Source organism: Macaca thibetana, chromosome 11, assembly GCF_024542745.1.
Source record: "Macaca thibetana thibetana isolate TM-01 chromosome 11, ASM2454274v1, whole genome shotgun sequence".
Taxonomy (NCBI): Eukaryota; Metazoa; Chordata; class Mammalia; order Primates; family Cercopithecidae; genus Macaca; species Macaca thibetana.
In genome coordinates this window covers 120,053,491-120,080,964 of record NC_065588.1, presented here as the reverse complement: position 1 = coordinate 120,080,964, position 27,474 = coordinate 120,053,491, and the positions used below count along the sequence as shown (strand labels likewise).

The window sequence follows — 27,474 nt, the reverse complement described above, 5'->3', positions numbered from 1 at the left end:
GCCACTGGTTGTGGAGTCACAGTAAATATTACCTAATAAAAACAAAGAAAATCCCTTGTCCTATTCTATTTAGTTTGCAGAGACATGACTATATTTAACTTCATGTTCTCTCCCTCGTCACAACCAGAGTTTAATACCATAAAAATGGATTCATCTGAATAAGAAAGAGAAACTGTTTTACCTCCCCTGCTTTCTTCCCACAAATAACACTCCTCATAACGTTGAACGTAAAAAAAGATTTCAGGTTGGGAGCAGTGGCTCACACCTGTAATGCCAGCACTTTGGAAGGCTGTAGTGGGAGAATCATTTGAGCTCAGGGGTTCAAGACCAACCTGGGCAACATAGCAAGACCCTGTCTCTACAAAAAGTAAAAAATTAACTGGGCATAGTGGCATGCGCCTATAGTCCCAGCTACTTGGGAGGCTAAGGTGGGAGGATTGCTTGAGCCCAGGAGGTGGAGGCTGCAGTGAGCTGTGACTACACCACTGTACTCTAGCCTGGGCGACAAAGCAAGACCCTGTCATTCATTCACTCATGCATTCATACATACATATATAAATGATTCCATATAAAACCTTAAAATATTTTTCAAAATTCTAGAATGGTAAATAAAATGATGTATTTATCTAACCATTGTTTTCTATACTGGACCCTACTTGAGGGTAGTGAGGGGCAGGAGGGAGAGGATCAGAAAAAAACTATTGGGTACTTGGCTTAGTACCTGGGTGACAAATAATCTGTACAACAAAACCCTATGATATAAGTTTACCTATATAAACAACCTGCACATGTAGACCTGAACCGAAAATAAAAGTTTAAAAAGAAAAAGTAGTAAAGAATGATAGTTACTTCTAGCCAGGCACGGAGGCTCACACTGTAATCCCAACACTTTGGCCAAGGCAGAAGAATTTCAAGGCCAGGAGTTTAAGACCAGCCTGGGCAACATAATGAAACCCCCATCTCTACAAACAAATTTTTGGCTGGGTGCGGTGGCTCAAGTCTGTAATCCCAGCACGGTGGGAGACCAAAGTGGGCAGATCACTTCAGCCCCGGAGTTAAAGAGACCAGTCTGGGCAACATGGCAAAACCCCATCTCTACAAAAAATTGGCCAGGAATGGTGGTGCGTGCCTGTAGTCTCAGCTACTTGGGAGGCTGAGGTAGGATCACTTGAATGTGGGAGGTCAGGGCTGCAGGGAGTCGAGATCACATCAGCACACTCCACCCCAGGTGATAGAGCAAGACTGTCTCAAACCAAAACAAATTTTTTTAATTTAAAAAAAAAAAAAAAGACTCACACCTGCAATCCCAGCACTTTGGGAGGCCGAGGCAGGCGGATCACCTGAGGTCGGGAGTTCAAGACCAGCCTGACCAACATGGAGAAACTCCGTCTCTACTAAAAATACAAAATTAGCCAGGTGTGGTGGTGCATGCCTGTAATCCCAGCTACTTGGGAGGCTGAGGCAGGAGAATTGCTTGAACCCGAGAGGCGGAGGTTGTAGTGAGCTGAGATTGTGCCACTGCACTCCAGCCTGGGCAAAAAGAGCGAAACTCTTTCTCAAAAAAAAAAACCAGAATGATAGCTACTTCCATAGAAACGTATAGAAAATCTTTTGGTTTTATTTTGTAAGTTCACTCTGAGTTTTAAGAAAGACTGTGATTAATTTAAGAATGACTATATATTTTATTAATCTGGAGAACATAAACAGTTAAGTTGCTGAAAGGTACAAAGGAGGGAAATAAGTAACTTAAAAAGAGATTTTAAAGAGAAATATGACTTAAATTAACAATAGGAAAGGAAAAATAAAGGGTCTAGCAGCCAGGCGCAGTGGCTCACGCCTGTAATCCCAGCACTTTGGGAGACCGAGGCGCTTGGGTCACAGGGTCAAGAGATTGAGATCATCCGGGCTAACATGGTGAAACTCCATCTCTAGTAAAAATACAAAAAAATCGGCTGGGTATGGTAGCACATGCCTGCAGTCCCAGCTACTTGGGAGGCTGAAGCAGGACAATCACTTGAACCCGGGAGGCAGAGGTTGCAGTGAGCTGAGATCCAGCACTGCACTTTAGCCTGGGCGATAAAAGCGAGACTCTGTCTCAAAAAAAAAAAAAAAAAAAAAAAAAAAAAAAAAAAGAGAAGGGTCTAGCGTACTCATATTGCAATGATTACCTGCGGAATAGTAAAATACGCCTTCTTTACAGTCATAATGGGATCTCCTTGTTTGTAACCAAAGTCTGCAAAGTCTTTTGCGTCAGTATCCACATATACTTCAAAGGAAGATTCCTGTTTGGGGGAACTGAAAATCAATAAGAAAGGCTGAATAGTTTCAGTTATCTGCAAAAACACAATTCTTCCTTAATGTTGTTCTTTACTCTTGTTTTCTGAGACGGATCTCACTCTGTCACCCACACTGGAATGCAGTGGCGCGATCTTTGTTCACTGCTACCTCCGCCTCCCAGGTTCAAGTAATTCTCATACCTCAGTCTCCCAAGTAGGCTGGGATTACAGGTGCCCACCACCACATCCGGCTAATTTTTTGTATTTTTAGTAGAGATGGGGTTTCACAATGTACCCAGGCTCATCTTGAACTCCCAACCTCAGGTGATCTGCCTGCCTCAGCCTCCCAAAGTACTGGGATTACAGACGTGACCCACTGCACCCAGCCTCTTTACTTTTGTTTTGTTTTATTTTGTTTTGAGACAGTCTCACTCTGTCGCCCAAGTTGGAGTGCAATGGCGCGATCTCGACTCACTGCAAGCTCCGCCTCCCGGTTTCACACCATCCTCCTGCCTCAGCCTCCCTAGTAGCTGGGACTACAGGTGCCTGCCACCACGCCTGGCTAATTTTTTGTATTTTTAGTAGAGACGGGGTTTCGCCATGTTAGCCAGGATGGTATTGATCTCCTGACCTCATGATCTGCCTGCCTTGGCCTCCCAAAGTGCTGGGATTACAAGTGTGAGCCACCACACCCCACCTACTTTTTTAATTACAAAAATCATAGATGTAAATTTTTAACAATCCAAAACTGTAAAATACAGAACATTAAAATCCCCCATGAGCCACCACTCCTTCGCCTCCCCTAGAAAAGCACCATGAGCTGTTTTCAATGTCAATCAATTTCTTTTCAATGAGGCCCAATTCTGTCAAATAATGCAAAATAAATTAGCTAACTGAAATCTATAATTGAACCCTTTAGGCACGGGATCTCTGGAGAGGGATTGGGAAAAACGTGACCGCATTATAGGGCCTACTAGAGTATGGCCCCACCAGGACAGGAGAACAATGCCCCATCCCAGGCGGCTGCTCAGACACTTACACGGCACCATGGTAGAAGTAACCAAGGAAGGGCGTGTTGGCAAGGGGCGACTGCACACACAGAAAGGGAAACCAGTCGGGGACACTGTGTGTCGTTGTCCCAGCAGAGCAGAGTTGATCAAAAGGAGGACTGACGTCTCCTCCAAACACACCGGTGAAGCAGGACAGTCTGAACAGCTCTGTTAAATTTGATGAGCATTCCTGGAAGACAAACATAAAAGCAGGGGCTATGACCGCAGCGAGAATCTCCTGGCAAGTGTGACGAATGCTACCTCTTATTTAAGGCCAGCAGGACGCTACCGAGTAAGCGAGAACATCTATAATCTCTGTCTCATCAATAAGTGCCTTGTGCCCACAAAAAGTAAAATAGTTCTAGAATTTCTTTTGTCAATTCCCCAAATAAGCCCCCAAGTCAGAAACTTCAAGCATTCAAGGGAACCACAGTTTTACTAGGACATGAGATATTCCCAGTAAAGAAAAAGAAGAAAAGATAGTACAGAATAGATCCCAAATGAAGACAAAGACATAGTAAACCTCCTTTCTTAACTGTCATCACCATTCAAACCCTTAGCCCAGAAAAGTCTCCGGATATTTACAGTGAGGGGAAACGTTCCATATTCCACAAGGATCCTCCAGGCCCTCACTAGATTATAACATGACCCAATTCATGTCATCAAGAAATTACTTGGGGCTGAGTGCAGTGGCTCACGCCTGTAATCCCAACACTTTGGGAAGCCAAGGCAGGTGGATCACTTGAGGTCAGGAGTTTGAGACCAGCCTGGCCAACATGGTGAAGCCCCGTCTCTACTAAAAATATAAAAATTAGCTGGGCATGGTGGCAGGCGCCTATAATTCCAGCTACTGGGGAGGCTGAGGCAGGAGAATCACTTGAACCCGGGAGGTGGAAGTTGCAGTGAGGCGAGATCATACACTGCACTCCATCCTGGGAAACACAGTGAGATTCTGTCTCAAAACAAAGAAAGAAAGAAAGAAGGAAATTACTTGGACTGCATGCAGTGCGTCACGCCTGAAATCCTAACATTGTGGGAGGTTGAGGTGGAATGAATGAGCCCAGAAGTTCAAGACCAGCCTAGGCAACATAGAGAGACTCAGCCCCAACAAAATTAAAAAAAAAAAAAAAATTAGCTGGGCATGGTGGTGCACACCTGTGATCCCAGCTGCTCAGGAGGCTGAGGAAAGGACTGCGTGAGTCCAGGAGGCTGAGGCTGCAGTGAGCCATGACTGGGCCACTGAAGTCCAGCCTGGGCAACAGAACAAGACCCTGTCCCTTAAAAAAAAAAAAAAAAAAAAAACACCGGGTGCAGTGGCTCACACCTGTAATCCCAGCATTTTGGGAGGCTGAGGCAGGTGGATCACCTGAGGTCAGGAGTTCAAAACCAGCCTGACCACCATGGTGAAAGCCCATCTGTACTAAAAATAAAAAAATTAGCCGGGTGTGGTGGCAGGCGCCTGTAGTCCCAGCTACTAGGGAACTAAAAATAAAAAAATTAGCAATGCGTGGTGGCAGGTGCCTGTAGTCCCAGCTACTCAGGAGGCTGAGGCGGGAGAATGGCGTGAACCCGGAAGCAGAGCTTGCAGTGAGCCGAGATCCCACCACTGCACTCCAGCCTGGGTGACAGTGCGAGACTCCGTCTCAAAAAAAAAAAAAAAAAAGAAAGAAAAAAAATCAGGTAAATGGAAAATGTTTTAAGACCCATCAATTCAGTTATACAACCTATGGGGGCATTACAGCCAGAATTGCCTTCTCCTGCTATAACTCCAAAAAATTGGCCTTTAATAGTCATAGATTTAAAAGACTGCTTCTTTACTATCCCTTTAGCTGAGCAGGACTCTAAACGGTTTACATTTACAGTTCCTGCAGTAAACAACCTGCAGCCTGCTAAGCATTTTCATTGTTTTACAGATGGGTCTAGTAATGGTAAAGCTTCTTATTCTGGATCAAAAGGTAAGGTTTTCCAGACACCCTATACTTCAGCTCAAAAAGCAGAGCTTCTAGCTGTAATTGAGGTATTGACTGCTTTTGATATGCCTATTAATGTGATTTCTGATTCTTCATACGTGGTTCATTCCACACAGTTAATTGAAAATGCTCAGTTACGATTTCATACAGATGAACAACTGATGACTTTATTTACCCAATGCAAACAGCAGTTACAAGTAGAATGTACCCTTTTTGTATCACTCACATTAGGGCTCATACACCTCTTCCAGGACCTTTGACTGAACGGAATCAAATGGCTGATCGCCTAGTTGCTAATGCAATATCTAATGCTAGACACTTTCACAATTTAACCCATGTTAACGCCTCTGGTCTCAAATGCAGATACAGCATTACCTGGAAAGAAGCTAAAGCTATTATCCAGTGATGCCCAACTTGCCAAATGGTACATTCCTCATCTTTTACAGGCGTTAATCCTCGAGGATTGGAACCTAACTCTCTTTGGCAAATGGATGTCACCCATGTTCCCTCGTCTGGGAGACTAGCTTACGTACATGTATGTGTGGACACCTTTTCTCACTTTGTCTGGGCCACATGCCAATCAGGAGAGTCTTCTGCCTGTGTTAAATGTCACCTTTTGCAGCGTTTTGCAGTGATGGGCATTCCAGCTTCTATTGAAACAGATAATGCCCCAGGCTATACTAGCCAAGAAGCTCCAGCTACATTTTTCTCTATGTGGAATATTAAACACATTGCTGGTATCCCATACAATTCTCAAGGACAAGCCATAGTGGAACGAATGAATCTTTCCCTAAAAAGCAGTTGCAAAAGCAGAAAGGTGTAAATAGAGAATATGGAACCCCATTGATGCAACTGAATCTATCATTATTAACTTTAAATTTTTTGAGCCTGCCCAAAGGTCAGATGTTATCAGCAGCTGAACAGCATCTGCACAAACCAGCTGCAAAGACAGAAGCAGAACAACTGGTTTGGTGGAGAGATCCGATAACAAAAAGTTGGGAAATAGGTAAAATAATAACTTGGGGCAGAAGTTATGCCTGTGTTTCTCCAGGCCAAAATCAACAGCCAATTTGGATACCATCAAGACACCTGAAATCTTATCATAAGTCAGATTCCGGGAAGATCCCAAGGACCCCTCAGTTGCAGCCATGTGGAGACTGACGCTGAGGAGGACCCCAACTGTCACAAGCAACACCCGTCAAACACAGCCACCCATCTGGGGACAGAACCAGAAGCTGTCACAGATGGTGGAAGAAAACCTGAGGAAAGCGGGACAGCCAGTCACAATGAGTCATTTAATGGTAGCTATGACAGCGATGATCACCACTGCTGTGAGGATTCCTTCAACAAGGGCTGCCACAGAGAACAATTATACTTATTGGGCATATTTATCAATCTTAGCTGGCAGTAATGCTTGGAAGTAATCACTCTATGACACAGTTACACATGCTTTCTGGTCTCAGTATTTACCATAATAAATCTGCTCCTATAATTGAGGCATACCGCCCTCAAAAACCCATTTGTATACAAAATTGAACCTGGCCAGAAATAATGAACGTACTTGTTTAGGAAGATTGCATTGCAGAACAGGCAGAGGTGCTGCACGATTCCTATGGAGTCATTATTAATGATCCCCTAAGGAGATGTTTAGCTTAAATTACACCTCTCGGTCTGCATGCCACGGCCACACTATGTTCAGCTGATCTGAACGAAACAGTCAGATGGTAGATATAATAATAAGTACGGTGAGAGTTCCTATTATATGAAACCATGGCAGTATAGTGGCACCTCAACCTCAAATGATATGGTCCACTGTAGGAACTAAACATTAAGGATCTGTGGAAACTATTAATAGCTCTTAATAAGATCAAAATTTGGGAAAGAATAAAAAAGCATCTAGAAGGACACTCTACAAACTTGTTTTTGGATATAGCAAAATTAAAAGAACAAATATTTGAAGCATCCCAGGCACACCTGACCTTAATGCCAAGAACTGGAGCGCTTAAAGGAGCTGCAGACAGATTAGCAGCTAGCAACCCATTAAAATGGATAAAAACACTTGGAAGCTCTGTCATTTCAATGATGATTGTGCTTTTAATCTGTGTTGTTTGTCTTTGTAGAGTCTGCAGATGTGGATCCTGACTCCTCCAAGAAGTAGCTCACCGCGACAAAGCTGCCTTTGCTTTGATCACTTCGCAAATCAAAGAAGGGGAACATGTTGGGAACAAGCCCCCCAAAATCTGGCCATAAACCGGAACCCCAAACTGACCATAAACAAAATCTCTGCAGCACTGTGACACGTTCATGATGGCTATAATACCCACGCTGGAAGGCTGTGGGTTTAAGGAATAAGGAATAAGGGCAAGGAACTGGAATAAGGGCAAGGAACACCTGGCCCGCCCAGGGCAGAAAACCGCTTAAAAGCATTCTTAAGCCACAAACAATAGCATGAGTGATCTGTGCCTTAAGGACATGCTCCTGCTGCAGTTAACTAGCCCAACATATTCTTTTAATTCGGCCCATCCCTTCGTTTCCCATAAAGGATACTTTTAGTTAGTTTAATATCTATAGAAACAATGCCAATGACTGGCTTGCCATTAATAAATAGGTGGGTAAAACTCTGTTCAAGGCTCTCAGCTCTGAAGACTGTGAGATTTCTGATTTCCCACTTCACACCTCTGCTATTCCTGTGTGTCTTTAATTCCTCTAGCGCCACTGGGTTAGGGTCTCCCTGACCGAGCTGGTCTTGGCAAACTAGGATCCAGAATATATAGTGAACCCTCTTACAATTCAACAAAAAGACAGCCCAATTTAAAACATGGGTGAAGGGTATAAACAGACATTTCTCCAAAGAAAATATACAAATATCCCATAAGCACATGAAAAGATCTTCTACATCATTTGCCACTAGAGAAATACAAATCAAAATCACAATGAGGGCGGGGCATGGTGGCTCATGCCTGTAATCCCAGCATTTTGGGAGGTTGAGGTCAGAGGATTGCTTGAGCCCAGGAATTCTAGACCAGCCTAGGCAACACAGCAAGACCCCACCTTCACAAAAAAAACACACAAATTAGCTAAGTGTGGTGGTGTGCACCTGTAGTTCCAGCTACCTGGGAAGCCGAGGTAAGAGAATCACTTGAGCCTGCGAGGTTGAGGCTGCAGTAAGCTGTGATTGCACCACTGCATTCTATCCTGGGCGACAGGGCAAGCCCCTGTCTAAAAAAAAAATTTTAAAAAAAAGAAAATCATGAAGAAATATCAGTTCACACTTACTTGCATGGCTATAACCAAAAAGACAAATAATAACAAGTGTTGGTGAGGATATAGAGAAACTGTAACCCACATACATTGCTGATGAGAATTTAAAATGGTGCAACTGCTTCAGAAACTAGTTCCTCAAAAGGTTAAACGTACAATAACAATGCAACCCAGCAACTCTACTATATAGATCCCCAAGAGAAATGGAAACATGTTCACACAAAAACCTGTCCACAAATGTTCATAGCAGCACTATTCATAAAGGCCAAAAAACAGAAACAACCCAAATGTCCATTAGCCAATAAATAGATAAGAAATACGTGATATATCCATACAACGGAATAGGATTCAACCACCAAAAATGAATGAAGTGGTGACAGCTGCTATAAGGCAAAAGAACCTTAAAAGCATCATGCTAAGTGCAAGAAGAAAGTCACTGAAGACCACATATTGCATGATTCCATATATGTGCAATGTCCAAAATGGACAAATTCATGGAGACAGAGGCAGATTCACAGTGGCCTGGATGAAGGATGGAGATAGGAACGGCTACAGGGACACACGATTTCTTTCTGGGGTGGTAGAAATGTTCTCAAGTTAGATTGTGGTGATGGTTGTACAACTGTGTAAATTTACTAAAAATCACTGAAAAACCGTGTTCTTTTTTCTTTTCTTTTCTTTTCTTTTTTTTTTTTTTTTTTTTTTTTTTTGAGACAGAGTCTTGCTCTGTCGTCTAGGCTGAAATGCAGTGGTGTGATCACAGCTCATTCCAGCCTTGACCTCCTGGGCTCAAGCAATCCTCTCAGCTCAGCCTCCCGAGCTGGCACTACAGGCCTGCACTACCATGCCCAGCTAATTTTTGTAGAGATGGGGTTTTGCCATGTTGCCCAGGCTGGTATCCAACTCCTGAACTCAAGCGATCCACCCACGTCGGCCTCCCAAAGTGCTGGGATTACAGGCATGAGCCACTTCACCAGGCCTGTTCTTTCTGTTTTTATATTTTCTTAAAGGCTTCTAAATAAATAATATTAAAACCATCCCCTCAGTATGATCTTCATAATCATGATTTTATCCAAAGAGATATTCTTTTCTTCTTCCAAAAACTAGACTGACAATGCCAGATAAGAAAATACTCAATTTAGGCCTGGTGCAGTGGCTCACTCCTGTAATCCCAGCACTTTGGGAGGCCAAGGCGGGCAGATCACCTGAGGTCAGGAGTTCAAGACCTGCCTGGCCAACATTTAGTAGAGACAGTGGAAACCCTGTCTCTGCTAAAAATATAAAAATTAGCCAGGTGTGGTGGCGCACACCTGTAGTTCCAGCTAATCGGGAGGCTGAGGCACAAGAATCACTTGAATCCAGGAGGTGGAGGTTGCAGTGACCTGAGATCATGTCACTGCACTCCAGCGTGGGCAACAGAGCAAGACTCTGTCTCAAAAAAAAAAGAAAGAAAAAACCCACTGGCCGGGCGCGGTGGCTCAAGCCTGTAATCCCAGCACTTTGGGAGGCCGAGACGGGCGGATCACGAGTTCGGGAGATCGAGACCATCCTGGCTAACATGGTGAAACCCCGTCTCTACTAAAAAATACAAAAAACTAGCCGGGCGAGGTGGCGGGCGCCTGTAGTCCCAGCTACTCGGGAGGCTGAGGCAGGAGAATGGCGTAAACCCGGGAGGCGGAGCTTGCAGTGAGCTGAGATCCGGCCACTGCACTCCAGCCTGGGCGGCAGAGCAAGACTCCGTCTCAAAAAAAAAAAAAAAAAAAAAAAAAAAAAAAAAAAAAAAAAAAGAAAAAACCCAAAATACTCAGTTTATATGTTGTACCCACTGTAAGGCTAAAAGAAAAAAAATAAAGCCGGGCGCGGTGGCTCATGCCGATAATTGCAGCACTTTGGGAGGCCATCTCAAAAAAAAAAAAAATTTTTACTCAAAAGTTGTGTGATTTATTTTTTTGAAATGGGGTTTCGCTCTTGTTGCCCAGGCTGGAGTGCAATGGCACAATCTCGGCTCACTGCAACCTCCGCCTCCCTGGTTCAAGCAATCTCCTGCCTCAACCTCCTGAGTAGCTGGGATTACAGGCGCATGCCACTACGCCTGGCTAATTTTGTATTTTTAGTAGAGATGGGGTTTCTCCATGTTGGTCAGGCTGGTCCCAAACTCCCAACCTCAGGTTATCCGCCTACCTCGGCCTCCCAAAGTGCTAGGATTACAGGCATGAGCCACTGCGCCTGTCAAAACTTTGAAATTTTAAAAAAATACTCAATTTGAAAACAATTTGCAATAGAAAACATAAACTCAGTTTTGGTTTTGGGAGGCCAAGGTAGGAGGACTATTTGATCCCAGGAATTTGAGACCAGCCTGAGCAACATGGCAAAATCCCACCTCTACAAAAGATACAAAACAATTAGCTAGGTGTGATGGTGAATGCCTGTGGTCCCAGCTACTCAGGAGGCTGAGGTAAGAAAATCACTTGAGCCCAGGAGGTCGAGGCTGCAGTGAGCCATAATTGCACTACCATACTCCAGCCTGGGCAACAGAGCAAGATCCTATCTTGAAAAATAAAAAATAAAAAGAGCTGTTGGTGGAACTGCTGGTGTTCTCACAGGAAGCATAACCTTTATGCCCAATAACCAAAGAACGTACCTGGTCACAGCAGCAGCGAACATCACAGGCCCCAGCTGTTAAATTACAAGGACAAGGGCCAAGGGGCTGATACACCTGGTTAGGAATGACAGTCACGTTCTCTGAAAAGTAAACACAACAGAAAAATTCAGCTAAGAAACATTCCAACAAAGCATGGTCACATTTTTAACATTCAAAAGAAAGCTGAATTATCTTGTTTTGTAAATCATCATTACCAAATATTCGACATTAAGGAATCCATGAAATATATGACGCCTACATCTACCACTCCAACAAAAACCCAAATATAAGAAAATACGCCAGTTACAATGAACCAAAGAAGTCATAGTTGATCTGGAAGATAATCAATTGACTAAGAGTCACAAGTTAGTATATACATAATGTACTAATTTTAGGCTGGGCAGGGTGGCTCACACCTGTAAACCCAGGACTTTGGGAGGCCAAGGTGGACAGATCACCTGAGGTCAGGAGTTCAAGACCAGCCTGGCCAACATAGTGAAACCCTGTCTCTAATAAAAATACAAAAAGTAGCCCAGACTACAAAAAAGAAACAGATAAAATTAACTTAATAATATATTTCACTGAACCCAACACATCCAACATAATATTGCAACAGGCAATCAGTATAAAAATTATGAATGAGCTATTCCACATTCTTTGTTTCACAGTAAGTCCTCAAAAACTGGTGGCTATTTAACAGTTACAGCACATCTCAATTAAGACCCATCCCCTTTCAACTGTCCAGTGTCCAGACGTGGCTCGTGGCTGTGGTACCCAATAGTGCAGGTGGGACTAATGTGGTCTGACCAGGAGAGTATGGAGGGCTGGGTTATGCAGGGATGATACAGTGAGACACAGTAGCTTCCCTGAGGGACTCGCATTCTCAGAGGGAGGAGACAGATAAAGAGATCATGTGACCATAAAGGGGTAAACACCGAAATAGCTCTGTCATGGGAACCCAGGGAGGGCAGGTGGCTTAGGCTGGGTGTCAGGAAGACTTGCAGAGAGAATGCGCTGAGCCTGAAACACACATAAGAGTTTGTACAGGCAGCCGGGCCCAGTGGCTCATGCCTGTAATCCCAGCACTTCAGGAGGCCGAGGCGGGTGGATCACCTGAGGTCAGGAGTTTTAGACCAGCCTGACCAACATGGAGAAACCCCGTCTCTACTAAAAGAAAAAAAAAAAGAGTTTGTACAGGTAAGAGGGGCTACTGGAGAACTGTAGGTGGAAGACAGAGGGGGCGGATGAATAGGGGAACACTGTGGTGCAAGGGAGAAGGTGGCAGGTGTGAATGGGACAAGGCCAGAGAAAGCAGCTCAGGAAAGGACGCAGGAATTCAAGACAGGGGTGATGCACTTGGGGATAATATACCTGGAGACAAGGGAAAACACATAAGAAATGCTAAAGAAGTAAACATCAGCAGGGCCTATTGTTTATAACTCTTCACTATATTACAGGTTTCCGTACTTATTTTCCTCTTTGAAGAAGAAATGTTACACGACACTTCAGCCTCCTAACTCAGAATTCAGTGGCAGTAATGCTTTGGGTTTCTCATGGATCATTTATCAGATAAAAGTTTCATTCTGCTGAATTTTACTTTTACACGTTAGAAAACCATGCAGCAACTATTTGTTTAAACCCCACATAACAGTTAACTTTAACGACACAATGGGTGAAGTATCTGAAGAACAGCTAACCATCTGTTCCATGCTGTAACATAGCAGAAGGTCAATGATACATCAGTGGTATCCGGAACAAGAAGGTCCACATCGCAGACCACGTTACAGCGGTAAGGGTCTGACCCTCAGTGTTATCAAACCCATGTGACACAAGCAAGGCACTCTATTAATTGATTTTTTTTTTGAGACAGGGTCTCACTCTGTTGCCCAGGCTGAAGTGTGCAGTGGCACAATCAGCTCACTGCAGCCTCAACCTCCCAGCGCTCAAGTGATCCTCCCACCTCAGCCTCCCAAGTATCTGGGACCACAGATGTGCACCATCATGCTCAGCTAACATTATGCTGTCCATGCTGGTCTCAAACTCCTGGGCTTGAGTGATCCTCCCACCTTGGCTTCCCAAAGTGCTGGAATTACAGGAATAGTGCATGAGCCACCACCCCCAGCCACGAGGCACTTTAGAATAGGGTTTTACTATGTGTTACACAAATAGATGTTTGTGTGTTGATTTATGTTTTCTACATTGTTCACTGGCTTCGTTGTTATTTGATATGACACATGCCTCCTGTCTGTGCTTCCATTCTTTTTCTAGTTTTAATCGCTGGCTGGCTGGGTAAAAAATTTTTCGGCCAGGCGCGGTGGCTCAAGCCTGTAATCCCAGCACTTTGGGAGGCCAAGACGGGCGGATCACGAGGTCAGGAGATCGAGACCATCCTGGCTAACACCGTGAAACCCCGTCTCTACTAAAAAAATAATACAAAAAACTAGCCGGGCGAGGTGGCAGGCGCCTGTAGTCCCAGCTACTCGGGAGGCTGAGGCAGGAGAATGGCGTAAACCTGGGAGGCGGAGCTTGCAGTGAGCTGAGATCCGGCCACTGCACTCCAGCCTGGGCGACAGAGCGAGACTCCGTCTCAAAAAAAAAAAAAAAAAAAAAAAATTTTCATGCGTTCATGGGGTCAGAGGAGACAATTCAATCACTCATATACAAAGATGTTCAATTTTCTAGGTTTGGTATTCTAAAATATTACCTAAATATATTTTCCTTTTTTTTTTTTTTTTTTTTTTTTTTGAGACAGGGTCTTGCTCTGTCAACCAGGCTGGAGTACATGGAGCAATCTTGGCTCACTGCAACCTCCACCTCCTGGGCTCAAGCAATCCCCCGACCTCAACCTCCCTCATAGCTAGGGCTACAGGCACCCACTGCCACACACAGCTAATTGTCGTATTTGTTTGTAGAGACGGGGTTTTGCCACATTGCCCGGGCTGGTCTTGAACACCTAGGCTCAAGTGGTCTGCACGCCTTGGCCTCTAAAAGTGTTGGGATTACAGGCATGAGCTACCACCCAGCCTCAAGCATATTTCTCAAAGGAAAAAAGTCAGTGCTTTGAACAGTGCAGCTATCATGAACCCCTCCTGTTGTTTTGGGGCTTGTTTTTTGTTTTTTGTTTTTTTGTCATTGAATACTTCTTTTTGGCTTTGTTTTTAATTTTAAGCCATAGAAAAATTTAAAACTTTTAAGTAGGTAACACATTTGCAAGGTTCCAAAAAATCAAAAGCATATTTAAAAAGTCCTCACTGTCAGCCCTTTCCCGTTCCCACATCACCCTCCAACTTGGTAGAACATGATTAGCTTCTCCAACATCCTTCCAGAATTTCTTTATGCAAATGTTTTCATTTCTGCCTCCTTTATGCAAAAGATAGCAGGCTGCAGGCAGCCATCTGCAGTTGCTTTTTTCACTTCATTCATCTTGGAGGCCTTTCCATGCAAGTACACTGAGGGCACAGTAGTCTGCTGAAGGGAGCTGTCAAAACTCGTCTTATCATCCTAAACTTCCGGAAGCACAAGGAGGACCACAGTTAGGGATGTAATAAGAGAAGTGGCAGTAAAGGAGTCTCCAGTGAACAGACTTTTGCTACTCAAGTCTGGAATGCTTCTCCCTCCATGCCACGTGGCCATAAAGGCAAGAGATGTCAGAGTTTGCCACAGGGGACAGGGGACATGGCGGTAGCACTCATGACAGCAGAGCCCTCTGGGCACATCTAGTTGAAGGTTCTTTTGGTTTAAGAACACTAACATCATGTGAGACGGAGATTAACACAAAACCATTTTCTCACGTCCAAAGATTCATGTACATGGGCATAATGATCTTTGCTGTAGCATCAAAAGCTGGGAACAGGCCAGGTGCGGTGGCTCCTGCCTGTAATCCCAGCACTTCAGGAGGCCGTGGCGGGACGATTGCCTGGGCCCAGGAGTTCAAAACCAGCCTGGCTAACATAGTGAGACCCTGTCTCTACAAAAAATGTAAAAACTAGCCAGGTGTGGTAGTGCACGCCGGTAGCCCCAGCTACTATAGAGGCTGTGGCAGAAGGATCACCTGAACCAGTAAGGTTGAGGCTGCAGTGAGCCAGGATCATGCCCTTGCACTCTAGCTCCAGTCTGGGTGACAGAGTGAGACCCTGTCTCTAAAAGAAATGAAAATAAAAAAAAAACTTAAAAAAAAAAAAAGCTGGCCGGGCGCGGTGGCTCAAGCCTGTAATCCCAGCACTTTGGGAGGCCGAGACGGGCGGATCACGAGGTCAGGAGATCGAGAGACGATCCCGGCTAACACAGTAAAACCCCGTCTCTACTAAAAAATACAAAAAAATAGCCAGGCGAGGTGGCGGGCGCCTGTAGTCCCAGCTACTCGGGAGGCTGAGGCAGGAGAATGGCGTAAACCCGGGAGGCGGAGCTTGCAGTGAGCTGAGATCCGGCCACTGCACTCCAGCCTGGGTGACAGAGCAAGACTCCGTCTCAAAAAAAAAAAAAAAAAAAAAGCTGGAAATGATGTAAACTTCATCAACCTCAAACTCCTATGCTCAAGCAATCCTCCCACCTCAGCCTCCCTAGTAGCTAGGACTACAGGCGGGCACCACCATACCCAGCTAACTTTTTAAATTTTTTTATAGAGACAGTATCTGCTATGTTGCCCAGGTTGGTCTTGAACTCCTGGGCTCAAGAAATTCCCCCGCCTTGGCCTCCCAAAGCACTGGGATAACAGGCTGGGAGCCACTGTGTCTGGCCACCCTTCCTTTCTTCTTCTTAAGATGCAGTCATGAGAATCAATGCATGCGCCAGCACGGTTGGCTCATGCCTGTAATCCCAGCACTTTGGGAGGCCAAGGTGGGCAGATCACAAGATCAGGAGATCGAGACCATCCCAGCCAACATTCTGAAACCCCATCTCTACTAAAAGTACAAAAATTAGCTGGGCGTGGTGGCGCACACCTGTAGTCCCAGCTACTTGGGAGGCTGAGGCAGGAGAATCGCTTGAGCCCAGGAGGTGGAGGTTGCAGTAAGCCGAGATCACAACACTGCACTCCAGCCTGGCGACAGAGTGAGACTCCGTCTCCAAAAAAAACAAACAAACAAACAAAAAAGAATCAAGGTACATAAACAAATTTCACCTTCTCCCAAAAAGGATTCAAGGTGGCTTACAAAGAAGCAAATAATAGAGCAGTAGAGCAAGATCAAATAAATGTTACATAAAATAGTACAAAATGAAAATTTTTAAAAGAAAACTAAAGAAAAATAAGTTTAGGAAGGCAAGACAGACTCAAGTGAAGTATACTTTACAAATTGCATGGCATATACTTACAATCAAACAGGTAAGCTTGACACAAATTTTTCTTTTCTTTTCTTTTTTTTTTTTTTTTTGAGACAGGGTCTCGCTGTGTTGCCCTCGCTGGAACGCAGTGGCGTGATCATAGCTTACTGTAGCATCAACCTCCCAGGCTCAAGCCATCCTCCTACCTCATCCTCCTAAGTAGTTGGGACCAACAGCAAAGTTTTCACAGTCAAAGACTTCACTTGCCTGAGGCATTATGGGTCAGAGAAGAGTTGGCATAAATTTCCACTTGAATGAGTAGATGTGCTAAACAGGGTGAATTACGAGATGCTGAAACCAGAAGGGTTTGGAGGATACAGGGGGACTCTGCGAAGGAATCTGTCTCATTGGAGGAACACCAGTCCAGACCTCTCTTCCACCTTACTGTCACTTCCAACACCTTCTGAAAGGAAAAGATTGCTGTATTTTTTAAGTGACTCAAAACAGGGTCTATAAGAATACATAATGGAAAACACAATAAAAGCACACATCGACCTCTGTTCATTTTATAAAAGGGAAATGTATACAAAGATGACACAGTTATCTTCAGTTCCACCCCATAAACCTATGGTAACATGCAAGCCCTGATTCCTACTCCTTAACATAAAAGCAAACAACTTTGGGATACTTAGAAAAAGCTAAACACAAATCTGATAAATAAACTCAGTTTACTGTGTACCTTTTTAGCTTCTTTATCATCCTATCAGTGGAAGAGTAAATACACAAAAGTCAATGAAAACAATCCTCAGTTTATCCCAGAATGACTTTAGACATGTACATGTTCATTCCTGGGGTACAAACAGAGTTTGTCTTTGTCATTCTTTTATCTCCAGAATTAATGTTGCATATACTAGGTACCCAATAAACACTTACTAAACAGAAGATGCTTAATCTCTCCAGGTTTGAGTATCCTTATACACAAGCCTAGAGTTGGGCAAGATCAGTGGTTATGAAGCTTTTTTTTTTTTTGAGACGGAGTCTTGATTGTCACCCAGGTTGGAGTGCAGTGGTGTGATCTCAGTTCACTGCAACCTCTGCTTCCCAGGTTCAAGTGATTCTCCTGCCTCAGCCTCCAAAGTAGCTGGGATGACAGGCAGCCGCCATCACGCCCAGCTAATTTTTGTATTTTTAGTAGAGATCGGTTTCACCATGTTGGCCAGACTGGCCTTGAACTCCTGACCTCAGATGATTCGCCCTCCTCGGCCTCCCAAAGTGCTAGGATTACAGGCATGGGCCACCGTGCCTGGCCAGCTTTTTTTTATTTTTTTATTTTTTTTAAGAGACAGGGTCTTGCTCTGTTGCCCAGGCTGGATGAAGTGCAGTGGTATGATCATAGCTCTCTGCAGTCCTGAACTCCTGGGCTCAAATAATCCTCCTGCCTCAGCTCCCCCACCCCACTCCAAGTACCTGGGACTATAGGTATCCGCCATCACACCCACCTAATTTTTAAAAAATTGTTTTGTAGAGACAGGGTCTCGCTATGTTACAGGCTGGTCTGGAACTCCTGGGCTCAAGCAATCCTCCCGCATCAACCTCCCAAAGTGCTACGAGTACAGGCTTGAGCCACAATGCCTGGCATAAAGCTTTTTTGAATCATTGACCCATTTGATGATCTGAAGGAAACTGATGACCCTCTCATCAGAAAAATACACATACAAACAGAACTTTACACACAATTTCACAGAGTTCACAGACCCCCTAAAATGCATCCAAGGACTCCTAACCCCAGGGTAAGGAACCGTGGGCTGGCTAAGTGTCTACCAGATCCAACAGCCCACAATTTCATGATTGTTCAGAGCATGGAGAAAGCTATGCCTTGTCAAATAAAGAGAGCAGTGCAGAAACCCTAGCTGGGGGCCTCTTCACAGGCTACAGAGAAGGTTTACTTCTGCCTTACCGCGCCAGGGGTCACAGTCACACTCCAGTCTTCCGTCTCATTGCTCAGCACTCCACACGTCGGAACTGGCAATATTCCTAAAGAAGAGAAGACCAGCACGCAAAGGCAGCACGGCCCATCAGCTCGAGTCAGACTGCCTAGGATGGACTCACATTACAGCCCAAGATTGGGCCCTTTACAAGCTGCTTGATACTGGGACAGTGACAACCTCTCTGAATTTGTTTCTTCACTGGTCAAAGGGGATGAAAAGATATTACTGCTCTTACAAGGAAAATGGGATGATGCACGATGTTAGTTCAATGAATGCTAGCCATTATTATTTCAAGCTTTCTTCGAACCTGTCCGTCTGTCCTCTCTGGCCTACAGCAGCGCCCCGATCCTTTTCTCCCCATGCGACTTTACAGAGAACAGAGAGGCAGGGGGCCCAAAGGATGCCACCTCGCCAGGCTCCCTGGGAGGTCTGGATCCAGTCCAACCCCCACCCTTCCCAAAATAAGGGCCAGACTTTACCCGCCTCGTCCTGCAGCACGGTCAGGGACACGGTCACGCCCTCGGTGTCTCCGACCAGGGATGCGCTGACCGCAGGGCCGGACATTCGGATAAAAGGAGGGATGAAAGCTAGGCGGGAAGGAAAGGGGATAAGGAGGGATTAGCAGTGGAAGAGTCACCGCCTAAGGTGTGTGTGGCGGCTTCCTTTGGCGGTCTCGACTCCCGAAACTCCCGGGAGAGTCCAGGTTGGCCCTTTTAACGCCCAGTCCCCTTAGCCCCGGCCCACCAAGGTCCCTGCCGCGCCGTACACACCCAGGTCCCCCCACACCAGCCTCAGGACGCCCTGCAGAAGGAGAAGCCTCAAAAGAAGAGCGGCCGGAGACTGGAAGCCCATGCCTTAGACCTCGCGGGCCGGGCCCAGCAGAACCGCGCCCGCCTTAGAACCCGAGAAGGACTCAGACACTAAAACACCGCCCCACAGCCGCCATCTTGTCAAGCGAACGCCCGGAGCTATGGCAACCACCAATCGGTGACCGCCCAGGCGGAGCGCCGTGCTGTGATTGGACCAGTGGCAAGAGCGGGCACCCCGGCCCCGCCCACAAGGCCTCGCATTTTTGCTGCTTGACTCGTGGGGAAAGTGAGGGCGGAAAAACTACCATCCGGTGCTCCACTTAGTACCTGGGTGACGGAACAATCTGTGCACCCAACCCCCGTGACACGCAATTTACCTATATAGCAACCTGTACATGAATCCCTGGGCCTAAAATAAAAATTGAAAAAATCAAAATTAAAAAGTCCTGAAAAGCAGGGGTGCGTTTCCAGCTCAAAAACTGGAGTTTTCCTCTACCCTGGAATTAATCCAACCCAAGAGCGAGCCTATAGACACTGGCTTCTAAATAAAAAGGATGGAATTTGCTCCTTAATAAACTTGATTTTTATAGGGATTTTTAGGGGGTGAGTACAAAAAGGGGATGGGACTGCAGCGCTGTTTTTATTATTATTATCTTTACCATCATTTATTATGCATTATTTATATCTTATGTTTTTATAAAATATATATTTACAAAATATATATACTTTGTTTTATATGTATATCTCAAATATACATACTTGATACATATAAAATATATATAGGCCGGGTGCGGTGGCTCCTGCCTGTAATCCCAGCACTTTGGGAGGCCGAGGCGGGCGGATCACAAGGTCAGGAGTTTGAGACCAGCCTGACCAACATGGTGAAACCCTGTCTCTAGGAAAAATACAAAAAATTAGCCGGGCGTGTCGGCATGCGCCTATAATCCCAACTACTCAGGAGGCTGAGGCAGAAGAATCGCTTGAATCTGGGAGGCGGAGGTTGCAGTGAGCCGTTTTCTCACCACTGCACTCAAGCCTCAGCCACAGAGCCAGACTCTGTCTCAAAAATATATACATAATATTTATTTATTTATGTATCTTATAAAATAAATATGTATTTATATTTTATCTTATAAATATGTATGTATATTTTATATAAATATAAACATATTTTATAAATTTTTTACTTTATAATTTTATAAAATTTACATTTATATTTTTATAATTATTATCATTTATCATTTATTATCATTTATTACCACTATTGTTTTTTATTATCATTCTCCTAGGTTTTTGAAGATTTTCTCCCACGCACAGAGCTCTCAGCACTCTGAAAGCAGATCCAATCACAGAACACACAAGAGGTTTCGTCCAACAATAGGACAGATGTGAAAGAATCAAAATTCTGTCTGGAAAAAAAAATTGTTTTTCTTCTTTCAGTAGCCTCAGAACATTTCAAGCATTGTCACGGCTTGGGGGCTGAGAGTGCAGGTTCTGAGGTCAGGCTGCCTGGCGTGGGATTCCGCCTTCCCTCCACAGATATTCTCAGCTGTTAAGTGACTTTGGGCAAGTCGACCTCCCTAAGCTTCAGCTTCCTCATCTATAAAAAAGGGATGATGATAATCCTTCCCTGGGGATTGTGTGAGGATGAAATGAAGTAACATGTCTAATGAGGTTAAGCCAATGTCTGGCATATAGTAAGCACTCAGTTAATGATCACGTACTTGTTCAGTATCAGAGGGGTGGTGTGTCCTTTAGCTGGGACAGTCATGGTGTTCAGCACTGTGACTGACTGATGGTAAATGCCAAATCAATGTTTGCCATTATTACTTTTTATTTATTTATTTTTATTTGATTTTTTTGAGACAGGGTCTCACTCTGTCTGTCACCCAGGCTGGAATGGTACAGTGGCATAATCATAGCTCACTGCATCCTCAAACTTCTGGGCTCGGCTGATCCTCCCACCTCAGCCTCCCAGGTAGCTGGGAATACGCCACGACACCCAGCTAATTTTTGTATTTTTTGTAGAGATGGGGTTTCACCATGTTGCCCAGGCTGGTCTCAAACTCTTGGGCTCAAGTGATTTTCCTGCCTTGGCCTCCAAAAGTGCTGGGATTACAGGTGTGGGCCACCGCACTCAGCCCCATTATTACTCTTTTTTTTTTTTTTTTTTTTTTTTGAGACGGAGTCTCACTCTGTTGCCCAGGCTGGAGTGCAGTGGCATGATCTCAGCTCACTGCAAGCTCCGCCTCCCGGGTTCACGCCATTCTCCTCCCTCAGCCTCCCAAGTAGCTGGGACTACAGGCGCCCACCACACACCCGGCTAATTTTTTGTATTTTTAGTAGAGATGGGATTTCACCGTGTTAGCCAGGATGGTCTCGATCTCCTGACCTTGTGATCCGCCCGTCTCGGCCTCCCAAAGTGCTGGGATTACAGGCATGAGCCACCGCCCATTATTACTCTTAATGTTCAGTTACATATTCATTGATCAGCAAATCTAACATGGTGAAAGGATTCGGAAAGTTGAGGCTTTATAAGGGCCTGACACTGGGCATTACCTTTTTCTTACACTCCTTGAAAAATTGTGGGTGGCTACAGTTGTAATATGAGAATGAAACTTTCCCCTGTACCTCAGCTCCTCTCTGGAAGACGCAAAATGTGTACCTCTCTTGACATCTTGGCATAAAGCCTAGGAGAACGTTACCAGGAGGAAGCTGTCAAACACTTAAATATTTCTGTTATTCCCCATCTGTCTTTGGGGGGAATTAATCTGCAAATTAAGTTGGCATGGCCAAGTGATAAAAATTATGAGATAAATCCTCCCAAAAGAAAACATTTCTGGGCCAGGCTTGGTGGCTCACACCTGTAATCCCTGCACTTTGGGTGGTGAAGGCAATGGATCACTTGGGGCCAGGAGTTCAAGACCAGCCTGGGCAACACAGAGAAACCCATCTCTACCAAAAAATACAAAAAATTAGCTGGGCGTGGTGCCATGCACCTTTACTCCTAGCTACTCGGGAGGCGGAGGCAGGAGAATCGCTTGAACCCAGGGGGCAGATGTTGCAGTGAGCTGAGATCACACTACTGTACTCCAGCCTGGGCAACAGAGTGAGACTCCATCCATCTCAAAAAAAGATAGAAAACACCTGAAGCTGATCATCAGCAGCTTCCCGATAAGATCTCAGGAGTTGGGCAAACAGGCTCATGCACACATAGTAAGAGGCAACATGGCAGAGTTTAACTGGTATATAACCTTCCTCTGGGAACACTCGACTGGTAAAGGAAAATGCCTCAAATGAGCATGCACACAACTTCAGTGAACACTTTGCACATGCGGCCCCTCCCAAGTGCTGGCAGGCCGCTGACATGCAGACAGCCCACCCCAAGGAAAAACCAAGGGAGGGCACAAACCTCAGAACCATGCTAATGTATAGAAACCCCAAGTGAAGGGTCAGACCAGGCACTTGAATCTCTCCAGTCGCCCGCTTGGCCCTCTTCCAAGTGTATTTTACTTCCTTTCGTTCCTGCTCTAAAACATTTTAATAAACGTTTACCCCTGCTCTAAAATTTGCCTTGGTCTCTCACTCTGCCTTATGCTGCTTGGCCAAATTCTTTCCTCCAAGGAGGCAAGAATCGATTGCTGCAGACCTGTACAGACTCACACTGCTAACGGTGATCCAGGGAATTCTCCAAGATCTCACCCAAGATCACCAAGATGGTACCTCTACAAATATGTAAACTATTCATATCTTGAGTAGTAGACTAAAAGGCAAACCTATAAAAAATAATAGCTACAGCTTTTTAAGACATAGTATAATAAGATACAAATATTGTAGAAACAATACAAAGTTAAAAATCAGAGGGATGAAGTTAAAGTACAAAGTATTAGTTTTCTCTGCTTGTTTTTGCAATCAAAGTTATCATCAGTTTAAAATAATGGGTTATAAGATGGTATTCGCAAGCCTCATGCTAAACTCATATCAAAAAGCCTACAACAGATACACAAAAATATAAAGCAAGAAATTAAAACATACCATCAGAGAAAATCACTTTCATAAAAAGGAAGATGGAAAGAAGGGAGGAAGGGGAGATCAGAAGACAAATAACAAAATGGCAGTAGTAAGTCCTTACTTATCAATAACATTGAATGTAAATGGACTAAACTCTCCAATCAAAAGACGTAGAGTGGCTGAATGGATACACACATAAAAAAAGACGTAATGATTAGCTGCCTATAAGAAACTCTTCACCTATAAAGACACACATAGACTAAAAATAAAGGGATGGAAAAAGATATTCTAATGGAAACCAAAAAAGAGCAAAAGTAGCTATATACTTTTATCAGATAAAATAGATTTTAAGATTGGGTGTGGTGGCTCACACCTGTAATCCCAGCACTTTGGGAGGATGAGGCGGGCAGATCACGAGGTCAGGAGTTTGAGACCAGCTGGGCCAATATGGTGAAACCCCGTCTCTACTAAAAATACAAAAAAAAATTTAGCTGGGTGTGGTGGTGCACACCTGTAGTCCCAGCTACTAGGGAAGCTGAGGCAGCAGAATGGCATGAACCCAGGAGGCAGAACTTGCAGTGAGCTGAGATCGCGCCACTGCACTCCAGCCTGGGCGACAGAGTGAGACTCCGTCTCAAAAAATTAGCCAGGTATAGTAGCACATGCCTGTAATCCCAGCTACTCGGGAGACTGAGGCGGGAGAATCACTAGAACCTGGGAGGTGGAGGTTGCAATGAGCCGAGATCATGCCACTGCACACCAGCCTAGGTGACAGCGTGAGACTCTGTCTCAAAAAAAAAAAAAAAAAGTGGTAAAGAAGGTCATTATATAATGATAAAGGGCTCAGCAAGAGAATATAACTAGTGTAAACATATATGCACCCAATATTGAAGCACTCAGATATATAAAGCAAATATTATTAGGGCTAAAGAAAGAGAGAGACCCCAGTACGATAACAGTTGCAGACTTCAGCCTCTCACTTTCAGCATTGGACAGATTATCCAGACAGAAAATCAACAAGGAAATGTGAGACCTAATTTGCACTATAGACCAAATGGACCTAATAGATATTTATGGCACATTTCATCTAATGGCTATAGAATACACATTCTTCTAAGCACATGAATCATTGTCAAGAATAGATCGTATGTTAGGTCACAAAACAAGTCTTTACAAAAAAAAAAAAATCAGACCAAGCATAGTTTTGTTTTTTTTTTCCTTGAGATGGAGTCTCACTCTTGTCCCCCAAGCTGGCGTCCAATGGCATGATCTTAGCTCACTGCAACCTCTGCCTTCCCGGGTTCAAGTGATTCTCCTGCCTCAGCCTCCTGAGTAGCTAGGATTACAGGTGTGCACCACCACACCCAGCTAATTTTTATATTTTTTAGTAGAGACAGGGTTTCACCATGTTAGGCACGCTGGTCTTGAACTCCTAACCTTAGGTGATCCACCCACGTCGGTTTCCCAAAGTGCAGGGATTACAGGCATGAGCCACCACACCCAGCCCCAGATCAAGCATCTTTTCTGATCACAATGGAATAAAACCAGAAATCAATAACAAGAGGAACTTTGGAAAGTATACAAACACAAGGAAATTAAACAGTATGTTTCTGAATGATCAGTGGATCAATGAAGAAATTAAGAGGGTTTTTTTTTTTTTTCTTGAGACAGAGTCTTGCTCTGTCACCAGGCTGGATTGCAGTGGAGCAATCTCAGCTCACTGCAACCTCCGCCTCCCAGGTTCAAACAATTCTCCTGCCTCAGCCTCCCAAGTAGCTGGGCCTACAGGCGCATGCCACCACGCCCAGCTATTTTTTTTTGTATTTCTACTAGAGACAGTGTTTCACCATGTTGGCCAGGATGGTCTCGTTCTTTTGACCTCGTGATCCGCCCACCTCGACCTCCCAAAGTGTTGGGATTACAGGTGTGAGCCACTGGGCCCGGCCATTAAGAGGGAAAATTTAAAAACTCCTTGAAACATACAAAAGTGGAAAAACAACATACCAAAACCGATGGAATACAGGAAAAGCAGTACTAAGAGGAGACCTTAGAGCAATAAGTACCTTTATCAAAAAAGTAGAAAAACTTCAAATAAACAACCAAATGATGCTTTTTGAAGAACTAGAAAAGAGCAAACCAAACCCAAAGTTAGTATTAGAAAAGAAATAATAAGGTGGCTCACGCCTATAATCCTAGCACTTTGGGAGGCTGAGGCAGGTGGATCACCTGAGGTCAGGAGTTCATAACCAACCTGACCAACATGGTGAAACCCCATCTCTAATAAAAATACAAAAATTAGCCAGGCATGGTGGCGCATGCCTTTAGTTCCAGCTACTTGGGAGGCTGAGGCAGGAGAATCACTTGAACCCGGGAGGCGGAGGTTGCAGTGAGCTGGGATTGTGCCACTGCACTCCAGCCTGGGCAACAGAGCAAGACTCCGTCTCAAAAAGAAAAGAAATAATAAAGAGCAAGAGCAGAAATAAATGAAATTGCAATTTAAAAAATTCAGAAGATCAACAAAATGAAAAGCTGGTTTTTTGAAAAGAACAAAATTGACAAACCTTTAGCCACACTAAGAAAAAAAAGACCCAAATAAGTAAAATCAGAGATGAAAAAGACCTTACAACTGATATCACAGAAATTCAAAGGATCATTAGAGACTACTATGAGCAACTATATGCCAATAAACTGGAAAACCAGCTGGGCGCAGTGGCTCATGCCTGTAATCCTGACACTTTGGGAGGCTGAGGCAGTGGACGCTTGAGGTCAGGAGTTCAGGACCAGCCTAGCCAACATGGCGAAACCCTCTCTACTAAAAATACAGAAATTAGCCGGGCATAGTGGCGCATGCTTGTACTCCCAGCTACTTGGGAGGCTGAGGCGGGAGGACCACTTTGAACCCGGGAAGCAGAGGTTATAGTGAGCAGAGATCGTACCACTGTACTCCAGCCTGGGTAACAGAGTAAGACTCCGTCTCAAAAAAAAAAAAACCAAAAAAACAAAAACAAAAACAAAACTACAGGCTAATGTCTCCAATGAACATTGATGCAAAATCCTCAACAAAATACCAGCAAACAAAATTCAACAACACATTAAAAATATCATTCAGTCAGGGCATGGTGGCTCACACCTGTAATCCGAGCACTTTGGGAGGCTGAGGTGGGTGGATCACTTGAGGTCAGGAGTTCGAGACCATCCTGGCCAATATGGTGAAACCCCATCTCTACCAATAATACAAAAAAATTAGCTGGGCATGGTGGTGCACACCTGTAATCCCAGATACGCAGGAGGTTGACGCAGGAGAATCGCTTTAATCCAGGTGGCAGAGGCTGCAGTGAACCGAGATCAGGCCACTGCACTCCAGCTTGAGTGACAGAGCGAGATTCTGTCTCAGTACAAAAAAAAAAAAAAAAAAAATAGGTACTTCAGCCAGGTGTAGTGACTCACACCTGTAATCCCAGCACTTGTGGAGGCCAAGGCGGGTGGATCATCTGAAGTCAGGAGTTCAAGACCAGCCTGGCCAGCATGGTGAAACCCAGTCTCTATTAAAAATCCAAAAAAATTAGCTGGGCATGGTGGCAGGCCCCTGTAATCCCAGCTACTTGGGAGGCTTAGGTGGGAAAATCGCTTGAACCCGGGAGGCAGAGGTTGCAGTGAGCTGTTATCACCCCATTGCACTCCAGCCTGGGCAACAAGAGCGAAACTCTGTCCCAAAAAAAAAAAAAAAAAAAAATTCATTCATCATGACCCAGTAGGATTCATTCCAGGGATGCAAGGATGGTTCAACAGGATGGTTCAACACAGGCAAATCAATCAATGTGATACATCATGTCAACCAAAGGAAGAACAAAAGTCATCTGATCATTTCAATGGATGCTCAAAAAGCATTTGATAAAATTCAACATCCTTTCATGATAAAAAAAAAACTCTCAAAAAAATGGGTATAGAAGGAACATACTTCAACACACACAAAAAAAAGCCACATATAACAGACCCACAGCTAGTATCATACTGAACAGGGAAAAAACGGAAAACCTTTCCTCTGAATTCTGGAACACGATAAAGATGCCCACTTTCACCACTGGTATTCAACATAGTGCTGAAAGTCCTAGCTAGAGCAATCAGTCATGAGAAAGACATAAAAGGTATTCAAATTAAAAAGGAAAAAGTAAAATTATCCTTGTTTGCAGACAATACAATCTTTTTTTTT

The 27,474-nt window shown here is 44.4% G+C and overlaps 1 protein-coding gene across 3 annotated transcripts in view; it reads right to left on the bottom strand.

Annotated features, from left to right (window-relative positions):
- Positions 1–19,416, bottom strand: part of TCTN2 (tectonic family member 2) — a 37,830-nt gene extending 18,414 nt beyond the window's left edge. Inside the window, exons 1-7 of one of the 3 annotated variants that reach the window (XM_050747974.1) lie at positions 19,215–19,416; positions 18,924–19,031; positions 18,414–18,490; positions 16,724–16,919; positions 11,198–11,298; positions 3,316–3,515; positions 2,169–2,295 (exon numbers count right to left, since the gene is read on the bottom strand). In XM_050747974.1, coding sequence (XP_050603931.1) covers positions 2,169–2,295; positions 3,316–3,515; positions 11,198–11,298; positions 16,724–16,919; positions 18,414–18,490; positions 18,924–19,031; positions 19,215–19,296 — 891 coding nt within the window. In that variant the 5' untranslated portion in view covers positions 19,297–19,416. The remainder of the gene's footprint in view (positions 1–2,168; positions 2,296–3,315; positions 3,516–11,197; positions 11,299–16,723; positions 16,920–18,413; positions 18,491–18,923; positions 19,032–19,214) is intronic. The other 2 variants (XM_050747975.1, XM_050747976.1) reach the window with 2 other exon arrangements.
- Positions 19,417–27,474: the final 8,058 nt, after the last annotated feature.